This window comes from Pseudophryne corroboree, chromosome 5 (assembly GCF_028390025.1).
Source record: "Pseudophryne corroboree isolate aPseCor3 chromosome 5, aPseCor3.hap2, whole genome shotgun sequence".
Lineage (NCBI taxonomy): Eukaryota > Metazoa > Chordata > Amphibia > Anura > Myobatrachidae > Pseudophryne > Pseudophryne corroboree.
Genome location: NC_086448.1, coordinates 744,021,155 through 744,048,408, shown reverse-complemented (window position 1 = coordinate 744,048,408; position 27,254 = coordinate 744,021,155). Strand labels below are relative to the sequence as shown.

The window sequence follows — 27,254 nt, the reverse complement described above, 5'->3', positions numbered from 1 at the left end:
CTCACGCATTTCAGCCACGTCTGGGTGTCGTCCGGCCTGGATCCCTGGGTGCAGGATATTGTGTCCCAGGGGTACAGTCTGGAGTTTCAAGATGTCCCGCCTCCCCGATTCTTGAAATCAGGCTTGCCAGCTTTGCTGGCAGACAGGGCTATCCTACAGGAAGACATCCAAAAGTTGGTGGAGTCACAGGCCATTGTACCAGTTCCGCCTCATTTGCAGAACAAAGGTTACTATTCAAACCTTTTCGTGGTACCGAAACCGGATGGTTCGGTCAGGCCCATTTTGAACTTGAAATCACTAAACCCCTTTCTGAGGGAGTTAAAATTCAAAATGGAGTCTCTGAGGGTGGTGATCTCAGGTCTGGAGGTGGGGGGGAATTCCTGGTATCCCTGGATAACAAGGATGCGTACCTCCACATTCCGATTTGGCCGCCGCATCAGGCTTTTCTCCGATTCGCACTGTTGGACTGTCATTTTCAGTTCCAGGGCCTACCATTCGGCCTCTCCACAGCACCGAGGGTGTTCACCAAGGTGATGGCGGAGATAATGGTTCTCCTCTGCAGACAAGGGGTGAATATAATCGTGTTTCTGGACGATCTGCTGATAAAGGCATCGTCCAGTGAGAAGCTGTTACGGTCCATTGTTCTCATGACTCATCTACTCAGAGAACACGGTTGGATCCTGAATCTTCCAAAATCACATTTGGAACCGACCAGGAGGTTGTCTTTTCTGGGGATGATCCTCGACACAGAAGTGCGGAGGGTGTTCCTTCCGGAGGAGAAAGCGCTGGTGATACAATTCCGGGATGTCCTGAAGTCAGCCCGGGTTTTGGTTCATCAGTGCATTTGCCTTCTGGGGAAGATGGTGGCCTCTTACGAGGCTCTGCAGTATGGGAGGTTTCATGCTCTGCCCTTCCAACTGGATCTCCTGGACAAGTTGTCGGGATCTCATCTACACATGCGCCAGGGAATACGTCTGTCGCCAAAGGCCAGGATTTCACTCCTCTGGTGGCTACAATTACCTCCCCTTCTGGAGGCCCGCAGGTACGGGATTCAGGACTGGATCCTTCTACCACGGATGCAAGTCTCCGGGGCTGGGGGGCAGTCACTCAAGGGGAACCTTCCAAGGAAGGTGATCAAGTCTGGAATCCAGCCTACCAATAAACATTCATGAACTAAGAGCCGTCTACAACGGTCTTCTCCAAGCGGCCCATCTTCTGCGAGATCGGGCCATTCAAGTGCAGTCGGACAATGTACGGCAGTAGCTTACATAAACCGACAGGGCGGAACGAAGAGCAGAGCTGCAGTGTCAGAGGTGACAAGAATAATCCTCTGGACAGAAAAACACGCGTTGGCGCTGTCAGCAATCTTCATTCCGGGAGTAGACAACTGGGAAGCGGACTTCCTCAGCAGACACGATCTCCATCCAGGAGAGTGGGGACTCCATCCGGAGATGTTCAGGGAGGTAACAGACCTTTGGGGTGTACCTCAAATAGACATGATGGCCTCTCGTCTCAACAAGAAGCTTCGGCGGTATTGTTCCAGGTCGAGGGACCCACAGGCCGTGGCGGTGGACGCCCTAGTGACTCCGTGGGTGTTCCAGTCGGTGTATGTGTTTCCTCCACTTCCACTCATTCCAAGAGTTCTAAAGCTCATAAGGAGAACAAGAGTTCAAGCGATCCTCATTGTTCCAGACTGGCCAAGAAGGGCTTGGTATGAAAAAGGCTAGGAAAGGAGTAACGTCTAAACATTATCATCGTATTTGGAAAAAATATGTATCTTGGTGTGAGTCCAAGAAGTTTCCTACGGTGGAGTTTCAACTGGGACGTTTTCTCCTCTTCCTGCAAGCAGGTGTGGATATGGGCCTGAGGTTGGGATCTGTAAAGGTCCAGGTTTCGGCCCTATCCATTTTCTTCCAGAAACAGTTGGCTTCCCTCCCGGAGGTTCAGACTTTTCTGAAAGTGGTTCTGCACATCCAGCCTCCCTTTGTGCCGCCTACGGCGCCCTGGGATCTTAACTTGGTGTTACAGTTCCTCCAATCGGATTGGTTCGAATCTCTACCGGAGGTTGAGGTCAAATTTCTCACGTGGAAGGCTGTCACTTTGTTGGCCTTAGCTTCTGCTAGACGTGTGTCAGAGTTGGGGGCCTTGTCTTGTAAGAGCCCCTACTTGATCTTCCATGAAGATAGAGCTGAGCTCCTGACACGTCAGCAGTTTCTTCCGAAAGTTGTGTCGGCATTTCAGATCAACCAGCCTATTGTGGTGCCAGTGGCTACTGACTCAATTTCATCAAAGTCCTTGGATGTTGTAAGGGCTCTGAAAATCTATGTGAAGAGGACTGCTCGTCACTGAAAATCGGACTCTCTGTTTGTCCTGTATGATCCCAAGAATCTTGGGTGTCCTGCTTCTAAGCAGACGATCTCTCGCTGGATCAGGTTCACTATCCAGCATGCGTATTCTACGGCAGGATTGCCGTGTCCTACGTCTGTTAAGGCCCACTCTACTCGTAAGGTGGGTGGTTCTTCCTGGGTGGCTGCCTGGGGTGTCTTGGCTTTACAGCTTTGCCGAGCGGCTACTTGGTCTGGGTCGAACACGTTTGCAAAGTTCTACAGGTTCGATACCCTGGCCTCTGAGGACCTTCAGTTTGGTCAATCAGTTCTGCAGAAGCCTCTGCGCTCTCCCTCCCATTCTGGGAGCTTTGGAACATCCCCATGGTACTAATGTGGTCCCCAGCATCCTCTAGGACGTAAGAGAAAATAGGATATTAATTACCTACAGGTAAATCCTTTTCTCGTAGTCCGTAGAGGATGCTGGGCGCCCGCACAGCGCTTCATGAACCTGCAGTGGTTACTTTGTTCAGTACTGCTTAAGTTCTTGGTTTAGTACTGTTTTGTTACTATTGTTAAGCCGTTGCTGATGTTTCAAGCTAGTAAGCTTGTTTTGCCTTGTATGTGTGAGCTGGTGTGAATCTTGCCACTATCTGTGTAAAATCCTTCTCTCGAAGTTGTCTGTCTCCTCGGGCACAGTTTCTAGACTAAGTCTGGTAGGAGGGGCATAGAGGGAGGAGCCAGCCCACACTCTCAAACTCTTAAAGTGCCAGTGGCTCCTAGTGGACCCGTCTATACCCCACGGTACTAATGTGGACCCCAGCATCCTCTACGGACTACGAGAAAAGAATTTACCGATAGGTAATTAAAATCCTATTTTCCCATTTTCTGGATCCCATGTTGGTCTTCTGTACACTAGTCATATTATTCAATCAGGCACAGCTGTTGACTGTGTTTTCCCCTGTGTACTAACTACACTTATCTTGTGCTCTTTTGAATTGGTGAAGATATCTACAGTAGTATACAGAAGATTTTTGTTGGAAAATTATAGTCTTCATAAACCCAGGAGATTTTTTACTCTTCACTTAGCACAAGTCACAATTAAAATCACAATCTTGCCAAAACTTTTCTATTCTGTATCTTGCTTTATAATCAGTGATTCTTGCAGCAGGTTTAATAAGGTAATATACAATATATAATGAATAGGTGTTCCTAACAGGCTCTGGATATAAGCTGAAGGATCTGGAGAACTTGGAAGAAGGCCACACTTTGATGATTGGTGGGAAAGAGATTGAAGTGATGGGTACAATCTTGGCAGAGGATTACAACAGCGGCAGATGCTTCCACACTGCAGGAATGGCTCCCAACCAGACAGATTCAGATTTCATCCACCTGAAACCATTCAGCAATCCATTTAAAAATGTCAGCAACAAAGAAACCCTATCAAGAGAGCTTCAGATCTGCAAACCGCGGCATGACCCCACACTACCAAGTACCAATTTCTTAAACCTCTTATTTACAATTACAGCTTATTCTCAGCTTAATGTCATGTTAAATGGCTTTTTCTATTTTTCCAATGATTGTCTCAAACTTTATAAAATAATGTGTTCATTTGCCATTGTACACTTAACTTCCTGATAATATTTGTGGCAGCTGTGTTTGATTACTTTCTTCGAGAATTATAGTGAGACTTTATACAGATCTTTGGACCAAGTCACAATGGGGCAGATGTATTAACCTGGAGAAGGCATAAGGAAGTGATAAACTAGTGATAAATGCAAGGTGATAAACACGCCAGCCAATCAGCTCCAATATGTAAATTAACAGTTGGGAGCTGATTGGCTGTTGTGTTCATCACCTTGCACTTATCACTGTTTTATCACTTCTTATGCCGACTCCTGGCTTAATACATCTGCCCCAATGTCTTATAAAGGTAGGCTACATTTTCACAGCCATTTACATACCTGTCTGAATTATAGGTGACATACATGATTATTTAAATATACTAGCGATATCAGCAAGAATACTTGACTAGGGATGGTACTGAGAATAAATAAAATATTCTTTTGTAAAAGACAGTTAACCTTTACATGTAAAGAATTATTGTGATATTTTTCATGTTGATACAATATTACTATGTATTTCTCTGACGTCCTAAGTGGATGCTGGGGACTCCGTCAGGACCATGGGGAATAGCGGCTCCGCAGGAGACAGGGCACAAAAGTAAAAGCTTTAGGATCAGGTGGTGTGCACTGGCTCCTCCCCCTATGACCCTCCTCCAAGCCTCAGTTAGGTTTTTGTGCCCGGCCGAGAAGGGTGCAATCTAGGTGGCTCTCCTAAAGAGCTGCTTAGAGTAAAAGTTTTATTAGGTTTTTTATTTTCAGTGAGTCCTGCTGGCAACAGGCTCACTGCAACGAGGGACTTAGGGGAGAAGAAGTGAACTCACCTGCGTGCAGGATGGATTGGCTTCTTAGGCTACTGGACACTAGCTCCAGAGGGACGATCACAGGTACAGCCTGGATGGGTCACCGGAGCCGCGCCGCCGACCCCCTTGCAGATGCTGAAGAGAGAAGAGGTCCAGAAATCGGCGGCTGAAGACTTCTCAGTCTTCATGAGGTAGCGCACAGCACTGCAGCTGTGCGCCATTGCTCTCAGCACACTTCACACCAACGGTCACTGAGGGTGCAGGGCGCTGGGGGGGGCGCCCTGGGCAGCAATGAAAGTACCTATACTGGCTAAAAATACATCACATATAGCCTCTGGGGCTATATGGATGTATTTAACCCCTGCCAGGTTGTCAGAAAAACGGGAGAAGAAGCCCGCCGAAAAGGGGGCGGGGCCTATTCTCCTCAGCACACAGCGCCATTTTCCCTCACAGAACTGCTGGAGGGAAGGCTCCCAGGCTCTCCCCTGCACTGCACTACAGAAACAGGGTTAAAACAGAGAGGGGGGGCACTTATTTGGCGATATGATTATATATTAAGATGCTATAAGGGAAAACACTTATATAAAGGTTGTCCCTGTATAATTATAGCGTTTTGGTGTGTGCTGGCAAACTCTCCCTCTGTCTCCCCAAAGGGCTAGTGGGGTCCTGTCCTCTATCAGAGCATTCCCTGTGTGTGTGCTGTGTGTCGGTACGTGTGTGTCGACATGTATGAGGACGATGTTGGTGAGGAGGCGGAGCAATTGCCTGTAATGGTGATGTCACTCTCTAGGGAGTCGACACCGGAATGGATGGCTTATTTAGGGAATTACGTGATAATGTCAACACGCTGCAAGGTCGGTTGACGACATGAGACGGCCGGCAAACAAATTAGTACCTGTCCAGGCGTCTCAAACACCGTCAGGGGCTTTAAAACGCCCATTTACCTCAGTCGGTCGACACGGACACTGACTCCAGTGTCGACGGTGAAGAAACAAACGTATTTTCCTTTAGGGCCACATGTTACATGTTAAGGGCAATGAAGGAGGTGTTACATATTTCTGATACTACAAGTACCACAAAAAAGGGTATTATGTGGGGTGTGAAAAAACTACCTGTAGTTTTTCCTGAATCAGATAAATTAAATGAAGGCGCTCACACGCTTATCACAAGTGGCGTTACCGTCTCCAGATACGGCCGCCCTCAAGGAGCCAGCTGATAGGAGGCTGGAAAATATCCTAAAAAGTATATACACACATACTGGTGTTATACTGCGACCAGCGATCGCCTCAGCCTGGATGTGCAGCGCTGGGGTGGCTTGGTCGGATTCCCTGACTGAAAATATTGATACCCTTGACAGGGACAGTATTTTATTGACTATAGAGCATTTAAAGGATGCATTTCTATATATGCGAGATGCACAGAGGGATATTTGCACTCTGGCATCAAGAGTAAGTGCGATGTCCATATCTGCCAGAAGATGTTTATGGACACGACAGTGGTCAGGTGATGCAAATTCCAAACGGCACATGGAAGTATTGCCGTATAAAGGGGAGGAGTTATTTGGGGTCGGTCCATCGGACCTGGTGGCCACGGCAACAGCTGGAAAATCCACCTTTTTTACCCCAAGTCACATCTCAGCAGAAAAAGACACCGTCTTTTCAGCCTCAGTCCTTTCGTCCCCATAAGGGCAAGCGGGCAAAAGGCCAGTCATATCTGCCCAGGGATAGAGGAAAGGGAAGAAGACTGCAGCAGGCAGCCCATTCCCAGGAACAGAAGCCCTCCACCGCTTCTACCAAGTCCTCAGCATGATGCTGGGGCCGTACAAGCGGACTCAGGTGCGGTGGGGGGTCGTCTCAAGAGTTTCAGCACGCAGTGGGCTCACTCGCAAGTGGACCCCTGGAGCCTACAAGTAGTATCCCAGGGGTACAGATTGGAAATTCGAGACGTCTCCCCCTCGCAGGTTCCTGAAGTCTGCTTTACCAACGTCTCCCTCCGACAGGGAGGCAGTATTGGAAACAATTCACAAGCTGTATTCCCAGCAGGTGATAATCAAAGTACCCCTCCTACAACAAGGAAAGGGGTATTATTCCACACTATATTGTGGTACTGAAGCCAGACGGCTCGGTGAGACCTATTCTAAATCTGAAATATTTGAACACTTACATACAAAGGTTCAAATCAAGATGGAGTCACTCAGAGCAGTGATAGCGAACCAGGAAGAAGGGGACTATATGGTGTCCCTGGACATCAGGGATGCTTACCTCCATGTCCCAATTTGCCCTTCTCACCAAGGGTACCTCAGGTTCGTGGTACAGAACTGTCACTATCAGTTTCAGACGCTGCCGTTTGGATTGTCCACGGCACCCCGGGTCTTTACCAAGGTAATGACCGAAATGATGATTCTTCTTCAAAGAAAATGGACGATCTCCTGATAAGGGCAAGGTCCAGAGAACAGTTGGAGGTCGGAGTAGCACTATCTCAAGTAGTTCTACGACAGCACGGGTGGATTCTAAATATTCCAAAATCGCAGCTGTTTCCGACGACACGTCTGCTGTTCCTAGGGATGATTCTGGACACAGTCCAGAAAAGGGTGTTTCTCCCGGAGAAGAAAGCCAGGGAGTTATCCGAGCTAGTCAGGAACCTCCTAAAACCAGGAAAAGTGTCAGTGCATCATTGCACAAGGGTCCTGGGAAAAATGGTGGCTTCTTACGAAGCGTTTCCATTCGGCAGATTTCACGCAAGAACTTTTCAGTGGGATCTGCTGGAAAAAAGGTCCGGATCGCATCTTCAGATGCATCAGCGGATAACCCTGTCTCCAAGGACAAGGGTGTTTCTTCTGCGGTGGCTGCAGAGTGCTCCTCTATTAAAAGGCCGCAGATTCGGCATTCAGGACTGGGTCCTGGTGACCACGGATGCCAGCCTGAGAGGCTGGGGAGCAGTCACACAGGGAAAAAATTTCCAGGGAGTGTGATATAGTCTGGAGACTTCTCTCCACATAAATATACTGGAGCTAAGGGCAATTTACAATGCTCTAAGCTTAGCAAGACCTCTGCTTCAAGGTCAGCCGGTATTGATCCAGTGGGACAACATCACGGCAGTCGCCCACGTAAACAGACAGGGCGGCACAAGAAGCAGGAGGGCAATGGCAGAAACTGCAAGGATTCTTCGCTGGGCGGAAAATCATGTGATAACACTGTCAGCAGTGTTCATTCCGGGAGTGGACAACTGGGAAGCAGACTTCCTCAGCAGGCACGACCTCCACCCGGGAGAGTGGGGACTTCATCGGGAAGTCTTCCACATGATTGTGAACCGTTGGGGAAAGACCAAAGGTGGACATGATGGCGTCCCGCCTGAACAAAAAACTGGACAGGTATTGCGCCAGGTCAAGAGACCCTCAGGCAATAGCTGTGGACGTTCTGGTAACACCGTGGGTGTACCAGTCGGTGTATGTGTTCCCTCCTCTGCTTCTCATACCCAAGGTACTGAGAATTATAAGACGTAGAGGAGTAAGAACTATACTCGTGGCTCCGGATTGGCCAAGAAGGACTTGGTACCCGGAACTTCAAAAAATGCTCACAGAGGACTCATGGCCTCTGCCGCTAAGAAGGGACTTGCTTCAGCAAGTACCATGTCTGTTCCAAGACTTACCGCGGCTGCGTTTGACGGCATGGCGGTGGAACGCCGGATCCTAAGGGAAAAAGGCATTCCGGAAGAGGTCATTCCTACCCTGGTCAAAGCCAGGAAGGAGGTGACCGCACAACATTATCACCACATGTGGCGAAAATATGTTGCGTGGTGTGAGGCCAGGAAGGCCCCACGAAGAATTTTCAACTCGGTCGATTCCTGCATTTCCTGCAAACAGGAGTGTCTATGGGCCTCAAATTGGGGTCCATTAGGGTTCAAATTTCGGCCCTGTCAATTTTCTTCCAGAAAAGATTGGCTTCAGTTCCTGAAGTCCAGAAGTTTGTCAAGGGAGTACTGCATATACAACCCCCTTTTGTGCCTCCAGTGGCACTGTGGGATCTCAACGTAGTTCTGGGATTCCTCAAATCACATTGGTTTAAACCGCTCAAATCTGTGGATTTGAAATATCTCACATGGAAAGTGACCATGCTGTTGGCCCTGGCCTCGGCCAGGCGAGTGTCTGAATTGGCGGCTTTGTCTCACAAAGCCCATATCTGATTGTCCATTCGGACAGGGCAGAGCTGCGGACTCGTCCCCAGTTTCTCCCTAAGGTGGTGTCAGCGTTTCACCTGCACCAGCTTATTGTGGTACCTGGGGCTACTAGGGACTTGGAGGACTCCAAGTTGCTGGATGTTGTCAGGGCCCTGAAAATATAGGTTCCAGGACGGCTGGAGTCAGGAAAACTGACTTGCTGTTATCCTGTAGGCACCCAAAAAACTGGGTGCTCTTGCTTCTAAGCAGACGATTGCTAGTTGGATGTGTAGTACAATTCAGCTTGCACATTCTGTGGCAGGCCTGCCACAGCCAAAATATGTAAATGCCCATTCCACAAGGAAGGTGGGCTCATCTTGGGCGGCTGCCCGAGGGGTCTCGGCTTTACAACTTTGCCGAGCTGCTACTTGGTCAGGGGCACACCCTGGCTGAGGAGGACCTGGAGTTCTCTCTTTCGGTGCTGCAGAGTCATCCGCACTCTCCCGCCCGTTTGGGAGCTTTGGTATAATCCCCATGGTCCTGACCGAGTCCCCAGCATCCACTTAGGACGTCAGAGAAAATAAGAATTTACTTACCGATAATTCTATTTCTCGTAGTCCGTAGTGGATGCTGGGCGCCCATCCCAAGTGCGGATTGTCTGCAATACTTGTACATAGTTGTTGTTACAAAAATCGGGTTATTATTGTTGTGAGCCATCTTTTCAGAGGCTCCGCTGTTATCATGCTGTTAACTGGGTTCAGATCACAGGTTGTACGGTGTGATTGGTGTGGCTGGTATGAGTCTTACCCGGGATTCAAAATCCTTCCTTATTGTGTACGCTCGTCCGGGCACAGTATCCTAACTGAGGCTTGGAGGAGGGTCATAGGGGGAGGAGCCAGTGCACACCACCTGATCCTAAAGCTTTTACTTTTGTGCCCTGTCTCCTGCGGAGCCGCTATTCCCCATGGTCCTGACGGAGTCCCCAGCATCCACTACGGACTACGAGAAATAGAATTATCGGTAAGTAAATTCTTATTTTTATCTTTTTTAAGACTCCATAGTGATGCCCAGACCATCCATTCATCACCAGCAGTTGTTCAATAAGCCTGGCTTACCTATAGTAGACGTTGTAGTGGATCCATACGTGTCTGTTCATCTAAGACCCCATCAGAAAGATGGAATCTTGTTTCTGTATGAATGTATAATGGGAATGAGGTAAGACTCGGCTACGTGTCACCTGGCAGTTTGTAGTGTCATCCACAAGAATACAGCTGTGTTGGTCCTCATGTTCCAGACACGGCAGAATCACAGGATCTGACAGTGATTTTAATAAGCTACACATATCATATTATAGTCAATGCCCAGCTGATCCATTTCTGCTCTCTGTACAGCTCATTACAGCCATTGTCAGTGTACCAAGTTATTTCAGCCCACTACCTGTGCAATGTCATTGAATCAGTTCCACTTAAGTCCTGTTTCTCCTCAGCCTGATTGCAATGTTACCTTGCCTAGTATGTCATCCAGTCACTGAGGTCCATCCTCTCCCATTACTCCTATGGGGTCTATTCAATTCAAGTCGGAATTCCCGACTTGTCGGAAAAACTTCAGTTTCCAACATTTTAAGGTCAAATACAGATATGACCTATTCAATCAAATTGCCGTTTTTCCAACAAGTCAGAAATTTCGACTAGTCGGAAAACACGTGGCTCAGCGGATTAACCACGGAACCACGTGTTTTGGCTTAATAACGGCCCAAATCTGACAGATTTTTGCCCCATTTCCGACAATGTCAATCCGACTTTATAAAAAAGTCGAAATGGCATTGTCGGAAATGGAGATTACCTGTCAGATTTGTCCGCAAATTGAATACTGAAATGTCGGATCCTTTCTGTCGGAAAGGATCCAACATCAATTGAATAGACCTCTGTATCTTTGCAGTGCGTATTGTGCCTACAGCATCCAGCAATTACCATCTAAGCCGCTGCCTCTGCTCTCCTGCAGTGTGTCAGACCCAATGTCTGACACACTGTAGTCTAAAAATTTGATTTCCCAATCTACATAGTTTGTTATAGGAAAATGTCTTCCAGAATGCTTCACTTCTCTAGAGCCGTGCATATGGCCATGTTTGCCCTATTAATCATTACCTTCTTTGCACACAGGGTAAATGGTCAGTTTGGAGCCATCCTCGCTGATGAGATGGGTTTAGGTAAAACTCTTCAGTGCATCTCTCTGATCTGGACTCTTCTTCGTCAAGGTCCATATGGAGGCAAGTCCCTCTTAAAGAGAGCTCTGATTGTCACTCCAGGGAGCTTGGTGAAGAACTGGAGAAAAGAGTTCCAGAAGTGGTTGGGAACAGAGCGAATGCGAGTCTTTGCAGTGGATCAGGTAACTGATGCAGCCTTAGTTTCAAGTGCAATTCATATCACAGATATCACAGATTTGTATCATTCAGCAGTGTGTTACAGTATACTTTTAGAAGTTTTTTTATTTTATCCAAAAGTTTAAGGAATCCGCTTCATGCCATGAAGGAGCCCGATCAGTGGAATAAAACACTGAAACACAAATGTGATTATTATAAACCATTTACCTGCTTCTACTCACCCTCCACACAAGCACCGTGGCGGTTAGACTTCATCATCACTAGCACAGAGGTCATCAGTGTTCCTTAGATCCCACTAGACCAGGGGTGGGGAACCTTTGGCCCTCCAGCTGTTGTTGAACTATACATCCCAGCATGCCCTGCTACAGTTTTGCTATTTGGCCGTGCTAAAACTATTGCAAGGCATGCTGGTATGTGTAGTTGAACAACAGCTGGAGGGCCAAAGGTTCCCCATCCCTGCACTAGACCCACCACATCTATTCCCACCTAATCCCATAATTCCTATTGTCCTTAAAGTATATAACAGATATTCCATACTTCTCCGATAGTCATGAGTGATAATGACTGTTGAGAAATCTCAAGAACTTCACACCTGAGACTTAGACAACATTAACCAACAAAGTAAAAGTGCTGGCAGAAAGATTCTTTATATAATTACCCTGTTGTCATGTGGATTGACTTTAGACATTCTCCTGTCATGTGTTGGGTTGTGTATTTTATTGGCCGCCTAGGTGCCCTATGAGATCAGATACTGTTGGTGGTTTGGGAAGCCTTAATTCCTCCTCTTCCCCATGTTGAGCCACTTTGGCTTGTCCATTTTGAATGTGCAACTTTAACCTTTATCTTGACAAAAAGAAGGAAAACTAAACTGCTCTCTATCTGGCGTGTTTGTGCCTAGGATCACAAAGTGGAAGAGTTCATCAACTCTCCCCTGTATTCAGTACTCATTATCAGCTATGAGATGTTACTACGCTCTTTGGAACAAATACAAAGCCTGGCTTTTGATCTCATCATCTGCGACGAGGGTCACCGTCTAAAGAACAGTTCTATAAAAACGACTTCTGCGCTCAGCAGTTTGTCGTGCAGCAAAAAAATTATCCTATCAGGTAAGCGACTGCTTATTGCACTAGAATGTCTTTTACTTCTATTCATAGCGATATTCACACTGACATGACTTATAACTGCACACTAAATGGGTCAAATGGTTCTTATCTGACGTCAAATTCTATATTTCTCTTACGTCCTAGAGGATGCTGGGGTCCACATTAGTACCATGGGGGTATAGACGGGTCCACCAAGAGCCATTGGCACTTTAAGAGTTTGAGAGTGTTGGCTGGCTCCTCCCTCTATGCCCCTCCTACCAGACTCAGTTTAGAAAATGTGCCCAGAGGAGCCGGTCACAGCTAGGGGAGCTCTACAGAGCTTCTTTAGAAAAAGGTTTTTTTTAGAGTTTGTTTTACAGGGAGGCTGCTGGCAACAGCCTCCCTGCATCGTGGGACTAAGGGGGGGAGTAGTGTCCGCCCTGCGGGGTCTGAGCCACTATCTCCGCTGACAGAACACTGAGCTCCTGAGGGGATCATTCGTTCCCCGCCACAGGGGATCGCTCACCACAGCAGCATGCCGCCACCCCCTAACAGAGCCAGAAGATTGGTGGCGAGTGAGACACCGACCCCCCTAGCAAGTGGGGGGCTGGTGTGAAGATTGCGGCAACAGGGTATGGTGCGCAGTACTAGCTGCGCTCCGGGGCTCAGCGGTACATTGTGCGGCGCTGTGAGGGGCGCCCTGAGCCAGCGCCTACACTGACCTTCCAGCCTGTCAGGGTCCCTGGATCGTTGCCAGCATAATTCCTCAGGCCAGTATAATCTTGTGAACAGCGGGAAGACAGCGCCATTTTGGGGGAGGAGCTTCTCCTCAGAGCAGACCCAGCAGCGTGCAGCGCCATTTTCCTGCCTGCACAACGCTGTCAGTGAAGAGCAAGTCCCTCCAGAACAACTCCAGCTATCTATCACGGTACCAGGGGGTTGTAGAAAGGCGGCGGGGGAGGCTGTGTAAAGGCTGTGTACCCTATTAAGGTGCACAGTCAGCGCTGGTTGGGGGTCTCCCTTTACCTAAAAAGCGCTGTGTGTGGGTTGGCTCCAATCTCTGTGTCTCTCTTGCCATTCTTGGGGGTGAAACTCTGTCTGTCCTCCCCTGTGTGTGTGTGTGTGTGTGTGTGTGTGTGTGTGTGTGTGTGTCTGTGTGGAGTGTCTGTGATCTCCATTAAGCTATGTCCAGGGACTCTGTGCCATATGCTGCAGAGGATATGTCCTCTCAGGATGATCTCATTCCATGTAATCAGGATTGCACTGTTTTAGCACAGACACCAGCGATGGATCCTGAGTGGTTATCCTCTATCAAATCTATGATTTCTCGGATTTCTAATAGGGTTGCACAGAATGAATCTGCAACTCAGGCTTTACAGAACTCTATGGCAGTCTGGCCCAGTTCTGTTACCTCAGGGCCCCCCGCTGTATGTTACCAAAAATGTGCTCTTGCACAGATTATGCAAGACAACACGGATACTGATTCTGACACTGCGAACGGTGATGGGGAGGTGTTGAGGGGGGCAGCATCTCTTGCAAAAGGAGTGCAGTTGATAGAGGCCATTAGGGATGTGTTGAATATTACTGATGCAACACCGGAGCAGGTTGAGGAGGCTTACTTCACTGAAAATAAGAAAGCCTCGCTAACCTTCCCTGCGTCAAAAGAATTAAATGCTATTTTTGAAAAAGCTTGGGAAAACCCTGAGAAAAGATTCCAGATTCCTAAAAGGGTCCAGGTGGCAATTCCTTTCCCTGTGGAGGATAGGAAAAAATGGGAAAACCCGCCCATTATTGACGTGTCGGTATCCAGACTCTCAAAAAAGGTGGTTTTACCTGTTTCAGGACCCACCGCCTTGAAAGAGCCGGCTGATAGTAAAATTGATAATACGCTCAAATCCATGTACATGTTCAGGGGCTGTAGTACGTCCATCTATTGCCAGTGCTTTGATTGCCAAAGCTATAGTAAAGTGGTCAGGCACATTACTTGAAGATTTGGATACTATGGATAAATCTGATGTTGAATTGTTTTTGCGTAACATTCAGGATTCGGCAGGATTTCTGGTAGAATCCATGAAAGACCTGGGTTCCATTGCTGCAGGAATTTCTTCCATGTCTGTCTCAGCTCGTCGAGGACTGTGGCTGCGACAGTGGTCTGCCGACGCGGAATCCAAGAGAAGTGTGGAGACCCTACCCTACACAGGTCAGGCTCTCTTTGGGGAAGCGTTAGATGCGTGGATCTCCACGGCTACAGCGGGTAAGTCACCCTATCTTCCCTCAGCTGCACCTGCTACGAAGAAACTCTTTTCTTCAACTGCATCACAGCCCTTTCGGGCTGCCAAGCCACGAAAGGCCAGACCGTCCAACACCTTCTTTAGGGGAGGTCGGCCAAAATCCAAGAAACCTGCTGCTGCGGGTTCCCAGGAAAAGAAACCTGCTTCAGGTACACCGAAGTCCTCCGCATGACGGTGGACTACACGTCCCGGAGGTGGGGCCGGTGGGAGCTAGACTCAGGCTTTTTTGTCATGTCTGGGTGTTGTCTGGCCTGGATCCTTGGGTACAAGATATTGTGTTCCAGGGGTACAGGCTGGAATTTCAAGATCTCCCTCCTCACCGATTCTTCAAATCAGGCTTGCCAGCTTCGCTGGCAGACAGGACTGTCCTGCAGGCAGCCGTCCAGAAGTTGGTAGAGGTACAGGTTATTATACCGGTCCCTCCTCGTGCAAAACAAAGGTTACTATTCGAACCTTTTCGTGGTACCGAAACCGGATGGTTCGGTCAGGCCCATTCTGAACCTAAAATCGCTAAATCCCTTTCTGAAGGAGTTCAAGTTCAAAATGGAGTCTCTAAGGGCTGTGATATCAGGTCTGGAAGAGGGGGAATTCCTGGTATCCCTGGATATCAAGGATGCGTACCTCCACATTCCGATTTGGCCGCCGCATCAAGCTTATCTCCGATTCGCACTGTTGGACTGTCACTACCAGTTCCAGGCCCTGCCATTTGGTCTCTCCATAGCACCAAGAGTATTCACCAAGGTGATGGCGGAAATGATGGTTCTCCTCCGCAGACAGGGGGTGAACATAATTCCATATCTGGACGATCTGCTGTTAAAGGCATCGTCCAAGGAGAAGCTGTTACAGTCCATTCTTCTCACGACCAACCTGCTCAATGAACACGGTTGGATCCTGACTCTTCCAAAACCACATTTGGAACTAACCAGGAGGTTGTCCTTTGTGGGAATGATCCTTGACATGGAAGTGCAGAGGGTGTTTCTTCCAGAGGAAAAAGCGCTGGTGATACAAACAATGGTCCGGGATGTTCTGAAGCCAGCCCGGGTGTCTGTTCATCAGTGCATTCGACTTCTGGGAAAGATGGTGGCCTCTTATGAGGCTCTGCAGTACGGGAGGTTTCACGCTCGGTCCTTCCAACTAGATCTCCTGGACAAGTGGTCGGGATCCCATCTACACATGCACCAGAGAATACGTCTGTCGCCAAAGGCCAGGATTTCACTCCTCTGGTGGCTGCAGTTACCTCACCTTCTGGAGGGCTGCAGTTTCGGGATTCAGGACTGGATCCTTCTAACCACGGATGCAAGTCTCCGGGGCTGGGGCGCAGTCACTCAAGGGGAAACTTTCCAAGGAAGGTGGTCAAGTCTGGAAGTCGGCCTGCCGATAAACGTTCTGGAACTAAGAGCCGTCTACAACGGTCTCCTCCAAGCGGCCCATCTTCTGAGAAATCATGCCATTCAAGTGCAGTCGGACAATGTAACGACAGTGGCTTACATAAACCGACAGGGCGGAACGAAGAGCAGAGCTGCAATGTCAGAGGTGACAAGAATCATACTCTGGGCAGAAAAACACGCGTTGGCGCTGTCAGCAATCTTCATTCCGGGAGTAGACAACTGGAAAGCAGACTTCCTCAGCAGACACGATCTCCATCCAGGTGAGTGGGGTCTCCATCCGGAGGTGTTCAAGGAGGTCACAGATCTTTGGGGCGTACCCCAAATCGACATGATGGCCTGTCGTCTCAACAAGAAGCTTCGGCGGTATTGTTCCAGGTCGAGGGACCCGCAAGCAGTGGCAGTGGACGCCCTAGTGACTCCGTGGGTGTTCCAGTCGGTGTATGTGTTTCCTCCACTTCCACTCATTCCGAGAGTTATCAAACTCATAAGGAGAACAAGAGTTCAGGGAATCCTCATTGCTCCGGTCTGGCCAAGAAGGGCTTGGTACGCGGATCTTCTGGATCTACTGCTAGAAGAACTGAGGCCTCTTCCTCTTCGGGAGGACCTGCTGCAGCAGGGGGCGTTCGCCTATCAAGACTTACCGTGGCTACGTTTGACGGCATGGAGGTTGAACGCCAGATACTAGCTTGGAAGGGCATTCCGAAGAAGGTTATTCCTACCCTCATACAGGCTTGGAAAGGAGTAACGTCTAAACATTACCATCGTATTTGGAAAAAGTATGTATCTTGGAGTGAGTCCAAGAAGTTTCCTGTGGTGGAGTTTCAACTGGGACATTTTCTCCTCTTCCTGCAAACAGGTGTGGATATGTGCCTGAGGTTAGGATCCATAAAGGTCCAAATTTCGGCCCTATCCATTTTCTTCCAGAAACAGTTGGCTGCCCTCCCTGAGGTTCAGACTTTTTTGAAGGGAGTTCTGCACATCCAACCTCCCTTTGTACCGCCTACGGCACCTTGGGATCTTAGCGTGGTGTTGCAGTTCCTCCAGTCGGACTGGTTTAAGCCTCTACAGGAGGTTGAGGTCAAGTTTCTCACGTGGAAGACTGTCACTTTGTTGGCCTTAGCTTCTGCTAGACGTGTCTCAGAGTTGGGGGCTTTGTCATGTAAAAAGCCCATACTTGATCTTCCATGAAGACAGAGCTGAGCTTTGGACACGTTAGCAGTTTCTTCCGAAGGTTGTGTCGGCATTTCATCAACCAACCTATTGTTGTGCCAGTTGCAACTGACTCCTCAATTTCATCAAAGTCCTTAGATGTTGTAAGGGCTCTAGAAAATCTATGTGAGGAGGACTGCTCGTCACAGAAAATCAGACTCTCTGTTTGTCCTGTATGATCCCAAGAAAATTGGGTGTCCTACTTCTAAGCAGACAATCTCTCGCTGGATCAGGTTCAGTATCCAGGATGCGTATTCTACGGCAGGCTTGCCGTGTCCTACGTCTGTTAAGGCCCACTCTACTCGTAAGGTGGGTTCTTCCTGGGCGGCTGCCCGTGGTGTCTTGGCCTAACAACTCTGCCTTACAACTCTGCCGAGCAGCTACTTGGTTGGGGTCGAACACGTTTGCAAAGTTCTACAAGTTCGATACTTTGGCCTCTGAGGACCTTAAGTTTGGTCAATTGGTTCTGCAGGAGCCTCTGCGCTCTCCCTCCTGTTCTGGGAGCTTTGGAACATCCCCATGGTACTGATGTGGACCCCAACATCCTCTAGGACGTAAGAGAAAATAGGACTTTAATTACCTACCGGTAAATCCTTTTTCTCGTAGTCCGTAGAGGATGCTGGGCGCCCGCCCAGCGCTTCGTGATCCTGCAGTGGTTATTTAGTTCAGTACTGCTTAGTCTAGGTTAAGTACTGTTTTGTTACTTGGTAAGTAATGATGTTCAGCTGTTGATGATGTTTCAAGCTAGTTAGCTTGGTTTGCCTTGTATGTGAGCTGGTGTGAATCTCGCCACTATCTGTGTAAAATCCTTCTCTCGAAGATGTCCGTCTCCTCGGGCAAAGTTTCTAGACTGAGTCTGCTAGGAGGGGCATAGAGGGAGGAGCCAGCCCACACTCTCAAACTCTTAAAGTGCCAATGGCTCCTGGTGGACCCGTCTATACCCCATTGTACTAATGTGGACCCTAGCATCCTCTACGGACTACGAGAAACGGATTTACCGGTTGGTAATTAAAATCCTATTTTGTCTGGTCCAGATAATCACTTACCTGCTTTGTATTTTTTATTTATTTTATCATACATGTGCGTCCTTTAACAGGTAGGGTGATCTCGCTGCCAAGGTAAATTCATTTTGCCAAATATTTTTGTGTCAATATGTTTTCTTTATTGAAGAAAATATAAATAAATGTACACGTCACACATTTCAGAACCTAAAGGAGTAGAAAAGGTAGACGGCTACTCCAAAGAGAAATTATGTTCTACTGAGGCTAAATACCCTGATTGGCTGTCCAGATAAGCAAAAGGGGATAGATTTACTAATGTTTTACTTTCACCATTTTTTTTTTCTCCCAATTTATATTGATGGAAATCGATTTAAATAGTTGTTTGTTTCAGGTGCTAAAACACACATTTACTAACATTTAAAAATGAATATCAAAAATGGTCCTTTAGTAAATATGTGTGGAAAATCTACCTTCAGTAAATATACCCCTAGGTGTACCCAAATAGGTGAAGGGGGATGGGTATGAAATACGACTTAATGTTGACAATCATGATGAATGTGAAAATGGCAACATGATCATAAAGTTGACGTTGACTATATCTACAGTCACCATGTAGACGGTGATGAAATGTTAAAATATGGATATATCGTCCCGGTGGCCCAGCGGTGACTTACCTGCTTCACATTTATTCTGCTTTCTCCAAGGCACTCCGGTACAGAATGACCTTCAGGAGTTCCATGCATTGATTGATTTTGTAAATCCAGGAATACTTGGCTCATCGTCCTCATACAAGAAAATATATGAAGAGCCTATAATTCGATCCCGAGAGCCTACAGCAACTAAAGTAAGTGTACAGGAAAATAGGGTCACTCCATAAATAACATGCACTGGAACTCTTATCCAAATATGAGATATTTACATGCTCCCAGCAAAGCTATAACATGTGCTGTTTCTCATAATACATAGTTACAGTGAGCCAAACAGCACCCAGGAATTGCGTGCCAGCACGTACCGATGACTGTTCTGCTGTCATGTTGAGTGTGTAGACTGTACAGTCATTGTAGTACTTAAAGCATAAGAACAAGACAAAGATGCAGAACCAATATTTAAGAGTAACTTTGGAGCATAGAGAAGAAATATTCCCCATCTGTATTAACATTTACAGGGACAGAGGTGGGAATAAAGCATGAAAGGACTGTGCACATTGGTAAAGCCTGTTGGAATTTGTGTACACAGGTGGCGCTGGTATGGCAGAGTGTAAGTACACACCAGCGGATTCCCTGAATCCACAAACAGCCCAGTTCTTAATCAGTGGGGTTGTTTACTCAGCAGTAACTTGACGTGTACCGCTGTACTCACAGTTATGCTTAGACAGACTCATGAGTGGAGCAGAGCATATCGGGCACCAGCCTGTGACTGTACCAGGGTACTGGGAATCAGGAGTGGAGCGGAGCATACCGGGTACCAGCCTGTGACTGTATCAGGGTAGCTGGACTCATGAGAAGAGCGGAGCATACCGGGCACCAACCTGTGACTGTACCAGGGTAGCTGGACTCATGAGAAGAGCGGAGCATACCGGGCACCAGCCTGTGACTGTATCAGGTTAGCTGGACTCATGAGAAGAGCGGAGCATACCGGGCACCAGCCTGTGACTGTATCAGGGTAGCGTGCAGTATGTTAGCGGTAAGTTCTGTCAGGATGCAACAGCGTCAATCACAAGGTCTCTGGAGCTAAGTGGAGGAAATCCATCTACCACTGTGGCGCTCTAACAGAGTGACAAGATGGTGCCGCCCATGCTCAGCAGTAAGGCTGGTGGCCATCTTGGTTAGGGATTTGAAGCCTCCCTTACGGAACATAAGCATGGAGTATGCTCAGTGTCGCTTTCCAACTTCAACAAAACCATGTTGCACTGCAGGTGGGGCAGATATAAAATACTGTATACAGAGAGATTTAGATTTGAGAGGAGCATGTCCAAACTCAAACCTTAATTACAGTGTAAAATTAAAGCTGTCTAACATTTGTGGGCTACATGCAAAAGCCGGCAGTATTTACTCTGCATGTAAAATAAATAAATAAACCCCTTGCATTGCAACATGGTTTGTCTGGGTGAAAAGTTACTTGCTCTTTTTAATTTACTGCCATCAGTCCCATATTGTTTTTTTCCGGCCTATTTACATTTACGAATCCCTACTTGGCTTTTGTGAGTAGAGGTGTTCAGTACGACCAGATTAACTCTCTCTCTATTTTTTTTATAGGAAGAAAAAAAATTAGGAGACGAAAGAGCCTCAGAACTTGCCCGTCTAACAGGCCTGTTTATTCTCAGAAGAACACAAGAGGTCATTAATCAATTCCTCCCTCCCAAAATTGAAAGCATAGTCTTCTGCAAGCCATCCTCGTTTCAGCTTGATTTGTACCGAAAGCTCCTGAACTCTCGGATTGTTAGGTCCTGTCTGCAAGGCTTGGGGGAAGGCGGCTCCCACCTGGTGTGTATCGGGGCACTGAAGAAACTTTGTAATCATCCGTGTCTGCTTTATAAGACTATCCAGGTCAGTGTATATATTCACAGTCCTCCTTTATACCGTCTGCTTAAAGTACAGGTCAAGCAGACATTAGCGGGATACGGTCATTAGTTCGACTACACTTAGGTCGACAGTCATTAGGTCAACCACTATTGGTCGACATGCATTAGGTCAACATGGTCACTAGGTCGTCATGGAAAAAGGTCAACATGAGTTTTTCACATTTTTTTTTGCATTATTTGAACTTTTCATACTTTCTCTAACGTCCTAAGTGGATGCTGGGGACTCCGTAAGGACCATGGGGAATAGCGGCTCCGCAGGAGACTGGGCACATCTAAAGAAAGCTTTAGGACTATCTGGTGTGCACTGGCTCCTCCCCCCATGACCCTCCTCCAAGCCTCAGTTAGATCTCTGTGCCCGAACGAGAAGGGTGCACACTAGGGGCTCTCCTGAGCTTCTTAGTGAAAGTTTTAGTTTAGGTTTTTTATTTTCAGTGAGACCTGCTGGCAACAGGCTCACTGCATCGAGGGACTAAGGGGAGAAGAAGCGAACTCACCTGCGTGCAGAGTGGATTGGGCTTCTTAGGCTACTGGACATTAGCTCCAGAGGGACGATCACAGGCCCAGCTTGGATGGGTCCCAGAGCCGCGCCGCCGGCCCCCTTACAGAGCCAGAAGGCAGAAGAGGTCCGGAAAATCGGCGGCAGAAGACGTCCTGTCTTCAACAAGGTAGCGCACAGCACTGCAGCTGTGCGCCATTGCTCTCAGCACACTTCACACTTCGGTCACTGAGGGTGCAGGGCGCTGGGTGGGGGCGCCCTGAGACGCAATAAAAACACCTTGGATGGCAAAAAAATGCATCACATATAGCTCCTGGGCTATATGGATGCATTTAACCCCTGCCAAAATACATAGAAAAACGGGGGATAAGGCCGCCGATAAGGGGGCGGAGCCTATCTCCTCAGCACACTGGCGCCATTTTCCCTCACAGCTCCGTTGGAGGGAAGCTCCCTGTCTCTCCCCTGCAGTCACTACACTACAGAAAGGGTTAAAAAAGAGAGGGGGGCACTAATTAGGCGCAGTATTAACTATACAGCAGCTATAAGGGGAAAAACACTTATATAAGGTTATCCCTGTATATATATAGCGCTCTGGTGTGTGCTGGCAAACTCTCCCTCTGTCTCCCCAAAGGGCTAGTGGGGTCCTGTCCTCTATCAGAGCATTCCCTGTGTGTGTGCTGTATGTCGGTACTTTTGTGTCGACATGTATGAGGAGAAAAATGATGTGGAGACGGAGCAGATTGCCTGTAATAGTGATGTCACCCCCTAGGGGGTCGATACCTGTGTGGATGAACTGTTGGAAGGAATTACGTGACAGTGTCAGCTCTGTATAAAAGACAGTGGTTGACATGAGACAGCCGGCTACTCAGCTTGTGCCTGTCCAGACGTCTCATAGGCCTTCAGGGGCTCTAAAGCGCCCGTTACCTCAGATGGCAGATATAGACGCCGACATGGATACTGACTCCAGTGTCGACGGTGAAGAGACGAATGTGACTTCCAGTAGGGCCACACGTTACATGATTGAGGCAATGAAAAATGTTTTACACATTTCTGATAATACGAGTACCACCAAAAAAAGGGGTATTATGTTCGGTGAGGAAAAACTACCTGTAGTTTTCCTGAATCTGAGAAATTAAATGAGGTGTGTGATGATGCGTGGGTTTCCCCCGATAACAACTGATAATTTCTAAATGTTATTGGCATTATATCCTTTCCCGCCAGAGGTTAGGGTACGTTGGGAAACACCCCCTAGGGTGGATAAAGCGCTCACACGCTTGTAAGGGCTCTACCTTCGCCTGAGATGGCCGCCCTTAAGGATCCTGCTGATAGAAAGCAGGAGGGTATCCTAAAAGGTATTTACACACATACTGGTGTTATACTGCGACCAGCAATCGCCTCAGCCTGGATGTGCAGTGCTGGGTTGGCGTGGTCGGATTCCCTGACTGAAAATATTGATACCCTAGATAGGGACAGTATATTTTTGCCTATAGAGCATTTAAAAGATGCATTTCTATATATGCGTGATGCACAGCGGAATAATTGCCGACTGGCATCAAGTCTAAACGCGTTGTCCATTTCTACCAGTAGAGGGTTATGGACACGTCAGTGGTCAGGTGATGCGTATTCCAAACGGCATTTGGAAGTATTGCTTTATTAAGAGGAGTTATTTGGGGTCGGTCTTTCAGACCTGGTGGCCACGGCAACAGCTGGGAATTCCACGTTTGTACCCCAGGTCGCCTCTCAACATGAGAAGACGCCGTATTATCAGGCGCAGTCTTTTCGTGGACAAGCGGGCAAAAGGTTCCTCATTTCTGCCCCGTGACAGAGGGAGAGGAAAAAGGCTGCAGAAATCAGCCAGTTCCCAGGAACAGAAACCCTCTCCCGCCTCTGCCAAGCCCTCAGTATACGCTGGGGCTTTACAAGCAGAATCAGGCACGGTGGGGGGCTCGTCTCAATGAATTTCAGCGCGCAGTGGGCTCACTCGCAAGTAGACCCCTGGATCCTTCAGGTGATATCTCAGGGGTACAAATTAGAATTCGAGACGTATCCCCCTCGCCGTTTCCTAAAGTCGGCTTTACCGATGTCTCCTTCTGACAGGGAGACAGTTTTGGAAGCCATTCACAAGCTGTATTCCCAGCAGGTGATAATCAAGATACCCCTCCTGCAACAGGGAACGGGGTATTATTCCACACTGTTGTGGTACCGAAGCCAGACGGCTCGGTGAGACCGATTCTAAATCTAAAATCTTTGAACACTTACATACAGAGGTTCAAATTCAAGATTGAGTCACTCAGAGCAGTGATTGCGAACCTGGAAGAAGGGGACTACATGATGTCTCGGGACATCAAGGATGCTTACCTTCATGTCAATAATTTACCCTTCTCACCAAGGGTACCTCAGGTTTATGGTACAGAACTGTCACTATCAGTTCAGACGCTGCCGTATGGATGGTCCACGGCACCCCGGGTCTTTACCAAGGTATGGCCGAAATAATGATATTCCTTCGAAGGAAGTGAATTTTAGTTATCCCTTACTTGGACAATTCCCTGATAAGGGTAAGATCCAGGGAACAGTTGGAGGTCGGTGGAGCACTATCTCAGGTAGTGTTGCGGCAGCACGATTGGATTCTCAATATTCCAAAATCGCACCTGGTTCCGACGACGTGTCTTCTGTTCCTAGGGATGATCCTGGACACAGTCCAGAAAAAGGTGTTTCTCCCGGAGGAGAAAGTCAGGGAGTTATCCGAGCTAGTCGGGAACCTCCTATAACCGAGCCAAGTCTCAGTACATCAATGAAAGGGTTCTGGGAAAAATGGTGGCTTCCTACGAAGCAATCCCATTCGGCAGATTCCACGCAAGAACTTTCCAGTGGGACCTGCTGGACAATTGGTCCGGGTCGCATCTTCAGATGCATCAGCGGATAACCCTGTCACCAAGGACAAGGGTGTCCCTCCTGTGGTGGTTGCAGAGTGCTCATCTTCTAGAGGGCCGCAGATTAGGCATTCAGGACTGGGTCCTGGTGACCACGGATGCCAGCCTGCGAGGCTGGGGAGCAGTCACACAGGGAAGGAATATCCAGGGCTTATGGTCAAGCCTGGAGACATCACTTCACATAAATATCCTGAAGCTAAGGGACATTTACAATGCTCTAAGCTTAGCAAGACCTCTGCTTCAAGGTCAGCCGGTGTTGATCCAGTCGGACAACATCACGGCAGTCACCCGCGTAAACAGACAGGGTGGCACAAGAAGCAGGAGGGCATTGGCAGAAGCTGCAAGGATTCTTCGCTGGGCGGAAAATCATGTGATAGCACTGTCAGCAGTATTCATTCCGGGAGTGGACAACTGGGAAGCAGACTTCCTCAGCACGACCTCCACCCGGGAGAGTGGGAACTTCACCCAGAAGTCTTCCACATGATTAAAAACTCGACAGGTATTGCGCCAGGTCCAGGGACCCTCAGGCAATAAGCTGTAGACGCTCTGGTAACACCGTGGGTGTACCAGTCAGGTTATGTGTTCCCTCCTCTGCCTCTCATACCCAAGGTACTGAGATTGATAAGATGGAGAGGAGTAAACACTATATTCGTGGTTCCGGATTGGCCAAGAAGGACTTGGTAACCGGAACTTCAAGAGATGCTCACGGAGGATCCGTGGCCTCTACCTCTAAGAATGGACCTGCTCCAGCAAGGACCCTGTCTGTTCCAAGACTTACCGCGGCTGCGTTTGACGGCATGGCGGTTGAACGCCGGATCCTGAAGGAAAAAAGGCATTCCGGATGAAGTCATCCCTATCCTGATCAAAGCCAGGAAGGATGTAACCGCAAAAACATTATCACCGCAATTGGCGAAAATATGTTGCGTGGTGCGAGGCCAGTAAGGCCCGACGGAGGAAATTCAACTGGGTCGATTCCTACATTTCCTGCAAACAGGAGTGTCTATGGGCCTGAAATTGGGGTCCATTAAGTTTCAAATTTCGGCCCTGTCAATTTTCTTCCAAAAAAGAACTAGCTTCAGTCCCTGAAGTTCAGACGTTTGTAAAAGGGGTACTGCATATACAGCCTCCTTTTGTGCCTCCAGTGGCACTTTGGGATCTCAATGTAGTTTTGGGTTCCAAAAGTCACATTGGTTTGAACCACTTAAATCTGTGGAGTTAAAATATCTCACATGAAAAGTGGTCATGCTGTTGGCCCTGGCCTGGGCCAGGCGCGTGTCAGAATTAGCGGCTTTATCCTGAAAAAGCCCTTATCTGATTTTCCATTCGGACAGGGCGGAATTGAGGACTCGTCCTCAGTTTCTCCCCAAGGTGGTTTCAGCGTTTCACCTGAACCAACCTATTTGTGGTGCCTGCGGCTACTAGGGACTTGGAGGCCTCCAAGTTGCTAGACGTTGTCAGTGCCCTGAAAATATATGTTTCCAGGACGGCTGGAGTCAGGAAATCTGCCTCGCTGTTTATCCTGTATGCACCCAACAAGCTGGGTGCTCCTGCTTCTAAGCAGACTATTGCTCGTTGGATTTGTAGTACAATTCAGCTTGCACATTCTGTGGCAGGCCTGCCACAGCCAAAAATCTGTAAATGTCCACTCCACAAGGAAGGTGGGCTCATCTTGGGCGGCTGCCCGAGGGGTCTCGGCTTTACAACTTTGCCGAGCAGCTACTTGGTCAGGAGCAAATACGTTTGTAAAATTCTACAAAATTGATATCCTGGCTAAGGAGGACCTGGAGTTCTCTCATTCGGTGCTGCAGAGTCATCCGCACTCTCCCGCCCGTTTGGGAGCTTTGGTATAATCCCCATGGTCCTTACGGAGTCCCCAGCATCCACTTAGGACGTTAGAGAAAATAAGAATTTACTTACCGATAATTCTATTTCTCATAGTCCGTAGTGGATGCTGGGCGCCCATCCCAAGTGCGGATTGTCTGCAATACTTGTACATAGTTATTGTTACAAAATCGGGTTATTATTGTTGTGAGCCATCTTTTCAGAGGCTCCTCTATTATCATGCTGTTAACTGGGTTCAGATCACAGGTTATACGGTGTGATTGGTGTGGCTGGTATGAGTCTTACCCGGGATTCAAAATCCTTCCTTATTGTGTACGCTCGTCCGGGCACAGTATCCTAACTGAGGCTTGGAGGAGGGTCATGGGGGGAGGAGCCAGTGCACACCAGATAGTCCTAAAGCTTTCTTTAGATGTGCCCAGTCTCCTGCGGAGCCGCTATTCCCCATGGTCCTTACGGAGTCCCCAGCATCCACTACGGACTATGAGAAATAGAATTATCGGTAAGTAAATTCTTATTTTATGACGCACGTGGACTATGATTGGGAATAGTAACGTGTGCCAAGTGCAGCGAGGCACCTTTCCCGCAGCATGGCGAGCCATGCGAGGGGACGCTGTGCATTAAGTGGGGCTCCCCGTCACTTTATGAAGAAAACAACACCAAAAAAAGTAAAAAAAAAAACCTCATGTTGACCTTTTCCATGTTGACCTTGTTCATGTCGACCTAATGCATGTCGACCAATAGTGGTCGACCTAATGACCCATACCCGACATTAGCACTGGTGACACTATTAAGAGCGGTATTTATTACAGTACAGTGCACTTTTATTCAGAGGTAACAATGGTGTCATTTTCTAAGTAACATGTGAGATAAGCACTGGGGGACTGATTTTGTTATGAGCGATCAGAGGTCCTATGCAAACATCCGCATGCGTTCAGGGTTGTACTCATCTATGGTCATATAGCCCCAAGAGCATCATCGTAATGCCATCCTCATCATTATACCTGCATTTACACCTACCCCATGTTTGGTACAGAGGATCCACCTGAAAAGGATGTGAGCGCTGCATTGCTCTACTCAAATAGCTCACAAATCTGTCTACACGCCCACAACATACTTCCAAAACGTGCGGACACCAAGTGGCTGAACTGTG

At 48.0% G+C, this 27,254-nt stretch overlaps 1 protein-coding gene across 2 annotated transcripts in view; it reads left to right on the top strand.

The window, feature by feature from the left end:
* Positions 1–27,254, top strand: part of RAD54B (RAD54 homolog B) — a 177,161-nt gene that overhangs the window by 127,875 nt on the left and 22,032 nt on the right. For both annotated transcript variants that reach the window (XM_063924112.1, XM_063924111.1), the window contains exons 5-10: positions 3,544–3,816; positions 9,957–10,119; positions 11,064–11,289; positions 12,183–12,390; positions 18,960–19,099; positions 20,511–20,801. In XM_063924112.1, coding sequence (XP_063780182.1) covers positions 3,544–3,816; positions 9,957–10,119; positions 11,064–11,289; positions 12,183–12,390; positions 18,960–19,099; positions 20,511–20,801 — 1,301 coding nt within the window. The remainder of the gene's footprint in view (positions 1–3,543; positions 3,817–9,956; positions 10,120–11,063; positions 11,290–12,182; positions 12,391–18,959; positions 19,100–20,510; positions 20,802–27,254) is intronic.